This window comes from Muscardinus avellanarius, assembly GCF_963383645.1.
Source record: "Muscardinus avellanarius genome assembly, chromosome: 10".
Taxonomy (NCBI): Eukaryota; Metazoa; Chordata; class Mammalia; order Rodentia; family Gliridae; genus Muscardinus; species Muscardinus avellanarius.
Window position 1 is genome coordinate 12,835,747 of NC_137796.1, and position 10,598 is coordinate 12,846,344.

General features: G+C 44.4%; 1 protein-coding gene across 2 annotated transcripts in view; it reads right to left on the bottom strand.

Moving 5' to 3' along the window:
* Positions 1-10,076, bottom strand: part of COG4 (component of oligomeric golgi complex 4) — a gene marked incomplete at both ends in the record, with an annotated part of 28,674 nt that extends 18,598 nt beyond the window's left edge. Inside the window, 7 exons of one of the 2 annotated variants that reach the window (XM_080703208.1) lie at positions 18-175; positions 867-972; positions 2,835-3,028; positions 4,038-4,212; positions 6,011-6,125; positions 6,798-6,880; positions 9,906-10,076. In XM_080703208.1, the coding sequence (XP_080559334.1) occupies positions 18-175; positions 867-972; positions 2,835-3,028; positions 4,038-4,212; positions 6,011-6,125; positions 6,798-6,880; positions 9,906-10,076 (1,002 nt within the window). The remainder of the gene's footprint in view (positions 1-17; positions 176-866; positions 973-2,834; positions 3,029-4,037; positions 4,213-6,010; positions 6,126-6,797; positions 6,881-9,905) is intronic. The other variant, XM_080703209.1, reaches the window with a different exon arrangement.
* Between the last annotated feature and the right edge of the window lie 522 nt (positions 10,077-10,598).

The window sequence follows — 10,598 nt, forward strand, 5'->3', positions numbered from 1 at the left end:
AAGCTTCCCCTGCTCACCTGCTGATGATAGTCCCTCTGCTTGATGAACTTGTCTACCACCTTCTCCACCTGTCTGTCACATTCTACCTGAAGATATTTGATCAGGGTATAAAGTCTCCCTGGTCCATAGTAGGTCTCCACTATAGGTTGGTGTGTCTCAACAATGCGGGCAATCCCTAGAAGGAAGAAAGAAGGTTAGACTCCACACATTCTTCCCACAAAATAAATTCCTTTCTTCCATCTGGGAGTAACTCAACCCTTTTGGGTAGCTTCACTCCCCTAAATGAACACAAGAAATTCTAGGTAGTACTGGGGGTTATTATGCAAAAAAAATTTTTTTTTTTCAGTAATGAGGATGGAAACCAGGGGCATTCTACCTCCAAGCTCCACGTCCCAACCCTATTTTTTATTCTTTATTTTTGAAACGGGGTCTTACTGAGTTGCATAGGGCCTCACTAAGTAGCTGAGGCTGTCCGTGAACTGCAATCCTCCAGTCTCTGCCTCCTGAATGAATGCTGGGATTACAAGCGTGCACCACCACGCTCGGCCTTATCAATAGTTTTTTTTTCTCCCCAGCCCTATCTTTGGAAATCAGGATAACTCTCTTTCTAGTAATTTATATGAGGGCTAAATATACTTTTATAGAGTTTGGGTCTTGAGGGGTGGGGAGGATCAATATAATGTACTGACTTCATTGATTTTGCTATTCAAATACTAAACCTTGGAGTTAATTCTCTAATAAATCAATAAATAGTAAACTATAGGATTAGATTAAAGGCGTGGGGTAAAGAAGAGAGAAGGACAGGTAGAATGTGGATGCCAGACCAACATGTATTTGGCCTCCCCAGGGAGGAGAAAGAGGCTTGCCTTCAAACAAGAGAGTGAGTGTGTCTGCGAAGATGACTGCAGCTCTTCGGTCACTCATATCTGATCCCAGCACCAAGAGTAGGTTCTCTTCAGCTTTACTGGCCACCTAAAAAACGCACAAGTCCACATATATTTCTCAGACCAAAAGCCAGCCTTGATCAGGTATGTCTTAGTTTTCCAAGAAAGGACTCTCATTAGCCTTTTTTTTTTTCCAGTATTAGGGATGGAACCAAGGGACATTCTACCTCTGAGCTATACCGCCAGCCCTATTTTTTATTCTTTTTTTTGTGTGTGTGTGGGTCTGGGGATGAAACTCAGGGACATTTGACCTCTGAGCTACACCTCCTGCCCTGTTTTTTATTCTTGATTTCAAAACAGGGTCTCACTAAGTTATAAAGGGCCTCACTAAGTAGCTAAGGCTGCCCGCGAACTGCGATCCTCTAGTCTCAGCCTCCCAAATGCTGGGATTACAAGCGTGCGCCACCATGCCTGGCTTTTTTTATTCTTTATTTTGAAACAGGGTCTCGCTGAATTGCAAAGGGCCTCAATAAGTAGCTGAGGCTGTCGGTGAACTGCAATCCTCCTGTTTGAGCCTCCCAAATGCTGGTATTATAAGTGTGCGCCACCATGCCTGGCTCTTATTTTCTTTATTTTGAAACAGGGTCTCACTAAGTTGCAGAGAGCCTCTCTAAGTAGTTGGCCCCGAACCTATGATCCTCCTGTCTCAGCCTCCCAAGTACTGGGATTACAAGCGTGTGCCACCATTCCCAGCTCTGAAAGTATAAATTTAAAGAAATAGTATAGGCCAGGTGTGGACAGAAAGAGGATGGCAGGTTTCAGGCCAACCTCAGAAACTTTGCAAAACCCTATTTCAAAATTAAAAATTTAAAAAAAAAAGGGGTGGAGGTAAGCTGGGTGTGGTGGCATAATAATCCCCACACTTGGGAGGCTGAGACAGGAGAATTGCACAGGTTTGAAGCCAGCCTCAGCTACTTAGTGAGGCTCTCAGCAACTTAGTGAAACCCTGTTTCCAAATAAAATATAAAAAATATAAAATAGGTCTGAGCTGGGCGTGGTGGCACACATTTGTAATCCCCACGCTTGGGAGGCTGAGACAGGAGGATCGCGCAGGTTCGAAACCAGCCTCTGCTGGCTTAAGAGACCCTGTTTCCAAATAAAAATATAAAATAGGTCTGGGAGTGTAGCCTGGAGGTAGAAGGCCCCTGGGTTCCATCCCCAGTACCACACACACACACACACACACACACACACACACACACACAAATAAAAAAAAGTACCATAGGGCTGGGGATGTAGTCCAAGTTGCCCAAGTTGAAGTGCTTGTTGAGCATATGTAACAAGACCCTGGGTTCAATTTCTAGCACCACACACATACACAAAAAGCCAGTTCCCACTGGGCATGCGGCACATGCTTGCAATCTTAATGATTTAGTAAGCTGAGGTAGGGGTTTGCCAGTTCCAGGCTAGGCAGGGTAAATTAATGAGACCTTGTCTCATAATAAAAAATAGAAAAGGCTGGGGGTGTAGCTCTGTGGTAGAACACCCCTGGGTTCCAGCCCTAGTACTGCAAAACAAAACAAAACAAAACAAAAACAAAAAGAAAAAGAAAAACTAAAACAAACAACAACAACAAAAAGCCTGTTCCTCACTGAGTTTGAAAAGGGAGATTCAACTTGTCAGACAACTTGCATTTTAATTTTCTTATACTTTTACCTGACAGATGTCAGAAATAAATGGTAATAGCCAATCTCTAGACCATGCCTGGTACGTTGTAGGCTAGCAATAAATGGGTTCATGAATGTATACATCCAGTCCTGCCAGACCATAAGGAAGAGGACTCATACTCAAATCTAGAAGAAAGTATGCAAAGAAATTGGTCTCATCCACTACCTCAATCTGCAGGCAGAGGACCACACCGCCACCTTTCTAAGCAATAAGGATCCATACCTGCTTGCAAAGGTATTCTGAGAACTTGCTTAATCCATCCTCATGCAGGCCTAGTAGTGGGAAGATCTTGAAGAAACGCTCCACCTGGGGCAAATCTCCTTCTTTGGTGGCAATAGCAAACTTCTCTGCCACGATGGCTTTGAGACGCTGCTCAGCTTCCTGCAGCAATTTCAGGTTGGCATCAATCATGCTCCCTGACCAATGGGGAGAAAATGAGAATGTCAAGAATAGTACTGTAAAGCTGGACGCGGTGGTACATGCTTGCAATTCAAGCATTTGGGAGGCTGAGACAGGAGGATCATGTAGGTTCGAAGCCAGTTTCAGCTACTTAGTGAGACCCTTTGTAACTAAGTGAGACCCTGTTTCAAAATAAATATGGCTGGGGGTGTAGCTCAGAGGTAGAATGCCCCTGGGTTCTATCCCCTACCCCCAGTATTGGAAAAAAAAAAAAAAAGAATAGTACTGTAAGCAGGGTGTGGTGGCACACTCTTGTAATCCCAGTGAGGCCTTGGAAAGTTGAGAAAGGAGAATCGCTGTTTCATAGCCAGCCTCTGCAACTTAGTGAGACTCTTTCAAAATAAAAAAATGTAGCTGCACATGGTGGTACATGCTTGTAATCCCAGTACTTGGGAGGCTGAGACAGGAGGATCACAGGTTTGCAGCCAGCCTCAGCAACTTAGGGAGGTCCCCTGCAACTTAGTGAGACCCTGTTTCAAAATTAAAGAATAAAATTGGGCTGGGGGTGTAATTTGGAGGTAGAATGCTCCTGGGTTCCCTTTTTAGTACCAAACACACACACACGCGCGCACGCGCGCGCGCACACACACACGCACACACACAATAATTAAATAAAATAAAGCTGAGGGTACAGCTTAGAGGTAGAATGCCCCTGGGGTTCAATCCCCAGAAACACACACACACACACACACACACACACACACACACACACACACACCACACAGTAGGCAATATGGTCAAGTGCAAAAAATCCACTGGACAGAGAATCAATAGAAATAGATTGTTTCTTTTTCCATAAGATGGGAATAAGCACATTTGCCCTGGAAAGGTAAATGACTTAAACAGGGCCTACTACCAGATAAGAAAATTTCCTATCAAGAGATTCCCTTTTGTTCATTGAGTTTTCCTGGCTCAGATTGCAGATGCTAGTAACCAAACTAGCAATCGGTGGTTTGGGATGCTGACCTTCTTTGCCCTGTCGGCTGAGCTCAATGACTGACTTGTCTAGACACAAGTAGCGATGAATGTGGGCTGCAGCCTGTTCGTAGTCTTCATTTCTCAAGGCAGTCTGAACTCCATCCATACAGAACTTCAGGTCCAAGATGTCATCAGCTCTCTGAATGGCCTGATAGAGGCGGTTCTACAAAGAGATTTTCTGCTTAGAAACAATGCCCTTTTCAGCAGGGCGTGGTGGCGCACGCTTGTAATTCCAGCGCTTGGGAGGCTGAGACAGGAGGATCGCACAGGTTTGAAGCCAGCTTCAGCTACTTAGTGAGGCTCTCAACTTAGTGAGACCGTTTCCAAATAAAATATAAAAAAATAGGTCTAGGAGTATAGCCCAAAGGTAGAAAAGCCCCTGGGTTCCACCCCCAGTACCACAAAAAAAAAAAAAAAAAAAAAAAAGCAATATCCATTTCTTTCCCTTTTTTTTCTTTGCAGTACTAGAAATGGAACCCAGGGTGCATTGCCTCTAAGCTACACTCCCAGCCTTATTTTATTTTTATTTGGAAACAGGGTCTCACCAGGTTGATGAGTGTTTCTACTTGCTAAGGCTATCCTCCAACCTGTGCTCCTCTTGTCTCAGTCTCCTAAATACTGGGATTACAAGTGTGTGCCACCACATTTGGCTATTTTTTATTTTGAAATAGGGTTTCATTAAGTTGTGGAGGCCCTCGCTAAGTAGCTGAGGCTGGCCACAAATCTGTGATCCTCCTGACTTGGCCTCCCATGTACTTGGATTTTAAGTGTGCACCACCATGCCCAGCTTATTTTTGTTTGTTTTTGGAACTGGGGTTTGAACCTAGGGGCATTCTAATTCTGAACTATATCCCCAGCCCTATTTATCAATTCTTCATTTTAATTTTTTTTTGCAGGTCTGGGGAAGGAACCCAGGGGCATTTGACCTCTGAGCTACACCCTTTGCCCTATTTTTTATTCTTTATTTTGAAACAGGGTCTCATTTAAATTATGGAGTGCCTCATTAGTAGCTGAGGCTCTCTGCAAACTGCGATCCTCCAGTCTCAGCATCCCGAATGCTGGGATTACAAGTGTGTACCACTATGCCCAGCTTTTATTCTTTATTTTGAAACAAGGTCTCACTAAGTTTTGAAGGGCCTCACTAAGTAGCTGAGGCTGGCCACAAACCTGTGATCCTCCTGTCTCAGCCTCCCAACTATTGGGATGACAAGCTTGGGCCACCATGCCCGGCTTTATTTTTTGTTTTGAAACAGGGTCTCTCTAGGTTGTTGAGAGTCTCACTAAGTTGCTAAGACTGGTCTTGAACCTGCAATTCTTCTTTCTCAGCTTTCCAAGTGCGGGATTATAGGTGTGCGCCACTACACTTGGCTTTCCTGAGGATTTTAATGTCCACACGAATGAGAGCTATTGGTCTGAAGTTTTTATGTGATATCTTTGTCTGGTTCTGTACTTTATATTTCTATTGGATGCTTCTCTAATTGCTAATATGGTAGCTTCTTTTTTTTTTTTTGTGGTGGTACTGGGGATGGAACCCTTCTACCTCCGGGCTACACTCCCAGACCTATTTTATATTTTGTTTGAAAACAGAGTCTCTTAAGCCAGCGAGGCTGGCTTCGAACCTGCGTGATCCTGTCTCCGCCTCCCAAGCGTGGGGATTACAAGCGTGCGCCACCACGCCTGGCATGTGGTAGCTTCTTTCCTGCCCTTTATTAACTCAAACAGAAAAAATTCAATGGAGCTGGGTGTGGTGGCTCACGATTATAATCCCAGCATTCGGGAGGCTGAGACCAGAGGATAGTGGTTCGCGGACAGCCTCAGCTACTTAGTGAGGCCCTTTGCAACTCAGTGAGACCCTGTTTCCAAATAAAGAATAAAAAATAGGGCAGGGGGTGTAGCTTGGAGGTCAAATGCCCCTGGGTTTCATCCCCAGACCCGGGGAAAAAAAAATTCAATGGGATTACCTTGGCCAGGTCAAGCTGACGGACTTTGCTGGACACATTCTCGGCTAAGTTACAGGTAAAGGTGATCATTCCAGCCAGTTGCTCTGCATCCCCCTCAATCAACTGCAAGTTGGGACTGGAGACACGTATTGTTAGGACACACATATTTGTAGGAGCAGAAAGTAGGATTAAGGGATAGAAAAAAATACTCTGCTGATGGAATGTCTTCTACTTCTCTTGAACCTTCCCACAAGTCTTAGCTCAGTTCAATCTGCACACAGATTTTTCTCAAGAGTATTTTGCTGCGACTTCAGAGCTAATCTTAATACAAAACTTGTTTATGAAATGACTAGATTTATTCCTAAATAGATATAGGCAAAGAACAACAGAACAGATTCTCTTAATTGCTAAGTAGCATAAAATATAGTAACCAACAATCTAAGACAATGCTGAAATCAGAGAGCAATTTTTATGACAAACACAATATCTATAAAAGCAATGGTTCTCACACTGGAAGTGCACATTACAATCCCTTGAAGCTTAGTAAAATAGGCACTTCCAGGCCCTAGTCCCAGAGTTTCTGATTCAGTAAGTTGGGGCGGGCTCTAGAGTCCGCATTTCTAACATGTTTCCATGTGGCCCAATGACGCTGCTATCTGTAATACCCTTAGGTGTTCATTTCACCTTGAGGTGGTGCTTCTAATTCAAACTCAATTGCAAGTATATAACAAAAAGTTAGGAAGAGGAGCAATTTATTCACTGGACCCTATTGGAATTTATGATAGGTCTAGTTGTGATGCAGACTCACCCCATCCGATGGAGAGTGACCATCTTACTTTCAATGGTGCTTTGCTGTTCCAGAAGAGCATCCAGCTCGCTTTCTACCACTTTCTGAAACACAGAGAAATATCCTGTCATCAGAATGATCAGGAAAAAAGCTTAAGAGTTATTTAACCCAGCCCTTTAGCTGAGTGGTAAGTCCTATTGCAACTATGTCCCTTTTCTTTCAAATATGCTCCCCTTGGACTTAAACAACATTTCAGTTTTAAGCTCATCACATTGCATAATGATTGTTACTTTGTGAACATCTTATTCTAGCTAGCACATGAACACTACAATGGGAGAAAATAAATTTTTATTCAGTAGCATTAGCGCAGTGCTATTAAAATATAGTGGCTAAGCTTGGTGTAGTAGTGCAAGCCTGTAATCCCAGTACTAGGGAAGCTGAGACAAGAGGATTACAGGTTCAAGTCCAGCCTCAGCAACTTAGTGAGACTCTCACCAACATAGCAACCAACTCTCACACACACACATATACATGGTTGGGTTTGTAGCTCAGAGGAAGAATGCTCCTGGTTTCAATACCAAAAGTTGGAGGCCAGTCTTGGAAATTTAGTGAGATCTTGTTTCAAAATAACAAGTAAAAGCTGGGCGTGGTGGCGCACGCTTGTAATCCCCGCGTTTGGGAGGCTGAGACAGGAGAATCGCACGGGTTCGAAGCCAGCCTCAGCTACTTAGTGAGGCTCTCAGCAACTTAGTGAGACCCTGTTTCCAAATAAAATATAAAAAAGATCTGGGAGTATAGCCTGGAGGTAGAAAGCCTCTGGGTTCCACCCCCAGAACCACCAAAAAAAAAAAAAAAAATAATAATAATAACAAGTAAAATAGGGCTGGAGAGGGTAGAAATTGAGTAAGGGCTAAATGAGTGACGTGTGCATGCATTACTCTACCATCTTGTACTCTATTAAGATGTATGACTAGAATGCACCAATAAAAAATTTTAAAAAATAGGGCTGGAGTATAAAATACCCTGTGCTCAATCCTCAGTAAGACCAAAAGAAAAAAGAAATTTACAACACATCTTGCTGAGAAAAGTATTAGTGCTAGGGTTGGTGCTAGTTAATACTTAGAAATATTCAAAGGTATCAGCAACTCCCTTCTCCCAGACCGAAATGGCTTTCTTGTGCTCAACCTTACTTAAAAGTTTGGTTTGAGCCGGGCTTGGTGGCGCAGGCTTGTAATCCCAGCATTTGGGAGGCTGAGACCTGAGGATCGCGGTTTGCAGACAGCCTTAGCTACTGAGGTCCTCTGCAACTCAGTGAGACTCTGTTTCAAAATAAAAATAAAAATTGGGCAGGGGTGTAGCTTGGAGGTCAAATGCCTCTGGGTTCCATCCCCAGACCCGCACAAATAAATAAATAAATAAATAATTAAAATAAAAGCTTGGTTTGAAAAAAAACCTGCTAAACTTTTATTTAGATAAGAAGTTAGATTTCGCAGGGCGTGGTGGCGCACGCTTGTAATCCCCATGCTTGGGAGGCTGAGACAGGAGGATCACACAGGTTCAAAGCCAGCCTCAGCTACTTAGTGAGGCTCTCAGTAACTTAGTGAGATCCTGTTTCCAAAAATATGTCTGGGAGTATAGCCCGGAGGTAGAAAGTCTCTGGGTTCCACCCCCAGTACCACCAAAAAAAAAAAAAAAAAAAAGAAGTTAGATTTCTTTCTTCTAACTGGCAAGGAGCCCAACACACATTGGAAAGTGAACTGACAGCATCAGATTGCCTTGGAAAAGTGATGGTGGCAGGAGATAGAATGTTATCAACTGAAAAGAATCATGGAATCTAGTCCACACCTCACATCTGATAGACCATCAGAGGTACAAGAAATGAAATGATTTGTTAAAGACTAAATAGTTGCATCTGAATTTTTAAAAATTCAAACTTCTAGCCTGAGGCATTGTGCCAGTACTCTTTGTTACTCTCAGGGCTGAGGCGGGAGGATGAGTTTGAGGCCAGCCTGGGGCAACACAAGATGTAGTGTAAAAAAAAAAAAAAAAAAAAAGCTGTGGCAGGGCGTGGTGGCGGACGCTTGTAATCCCCGTGCTTGGGAGGCGGAGACCAGGAGGATTGCGCAGATTCGAAGCCAGGTTTAAGAGACCCTGTTTCCAAATAAAAATATATAAAAATAGGTCTGGGCGTGTATCCCGGAGTTAGAAGGGTTTCCAGGAACCCCAGTACAAAAAAAAAAAAAAAAAAAAAAAAAAAAAAACAAACAAAAAAAATCCACACAAAAAACTGTGTTCTCAGTGTTTGGGAAACTGAGACAGGAGAATCGTAGATTCGGCAGCCTCAGCATCTTTATTAATAACAAAAGGGCTGGATGTTTAGCTCGGAGGTAGAATGCCTCTGGGTTAGATCTCTCTCTCTCTCTCTCTCTCTCTCTCTCTCTCTCTCGTCTGGGGATGGAACCCAGGGGCATTCGACCTCTGAGCTACACCCCTGCCCTGTTTTTTATTCTCTATTTTGAAACAGGGCCTCACTAAGTAGCTGAGGCTGTCCGCGAACTGCGATCCTCTGGCTTCGATCTCTCTTACCAAAATAAAATAAAGTAAAAATGAAAGCTCTTACGACGTTTTGCATTTAATCAAAACGTTAAAATTTCACCTCTAAATCCTTCCCTGCAAGATAGTCTTAAAACTCAAGTTTATTTGCAATGACTTCTCGCCTATATGAAAACGGGAAGAAAACTGTCCTCTAACTTTTCAATTGCTAAGCCAATGTAGTTCGTATCTGCAGAACCAAGCGATATGGAAAACCCTACCGGCCTAACTTTACTGGGGTGGAGGAACACCATAGTGACAATGGGCCAGAGAGACGAATGGGGTGTGGGCGCGGGGAAGAGGGTGCAGCTCGCCCACATAGGGGGGGAAACAAGCTGAGGGCATTCGACTGGGCGAACAGGTGACAGGTCTCTTCAAATAACCAACGACACTAACACTTTTTGGGTAGGTTTTTGTTGTTGTTGTTGTTGATTCCTCCGGAAAGGAGAGTTTCCCACAGCCCAGATTTCCCAAACTGACAGTTCCTACGCCCACTGCCCCGATTCTCCAGGAAAAAGAAGAGGCTCAGCTCCCCACCTCTTCGCCGCAGAGCCGTTCGTACACAGCCTCCAGCTCCTGCAGCTCTGTCAGGGAGCGAATGAGTTCGGTGGAGATTTCGGAGCAGCGGCCTCCTCCCACCCCCTCGGACGGCGGAGGCACCCCTGACAACTTCGGAGGGGAGTCGAGGTTCGCCATCTTGGTCCCCATTCCGCGTTTCCGGGCCCGCGAGGTCCCCTCGTCGTCGTCGCGCGGGGCTTTTGGGGCTGCCCATAGAAGTGCCTGATTGTCATTTATAATACTTTCAAACGCTCTATTAATTTTTTTTATTCTCCAGGAACATTACGGTAATATGGTAGGTTTAAATTATTTTAAGTGCCGCGTTAACGTCAAACTCAAGCATTTATAAATTATAGGTTTATTTTGGTCAGGCGCAAGCGGGCTACCTATTTCCGTCGCGCGCCGCCAGAAGGCCCCCTTCTTAAGGCTAATGGAGGGCACCGGCGGAGTGGCGTTGGTGGTGGCTTAGGCCTTGAAGACGCTCAACATCCGTCGAATATCTCCGCCATCCTTCCCCCTGCAGGCTAAAGAAGTGGCCTCGCGACATCCCCGGCCCTGGGTAACTGCAGAGCGGCCTCTTAGGGAAAGGCGGCCGGCATTTTGGCGGGAGTCTCAGACGGGCTAGGCCAGAGTGGTTGGGGCAGGGAACCAGGTAGTGTAGAGGGAGGCTTA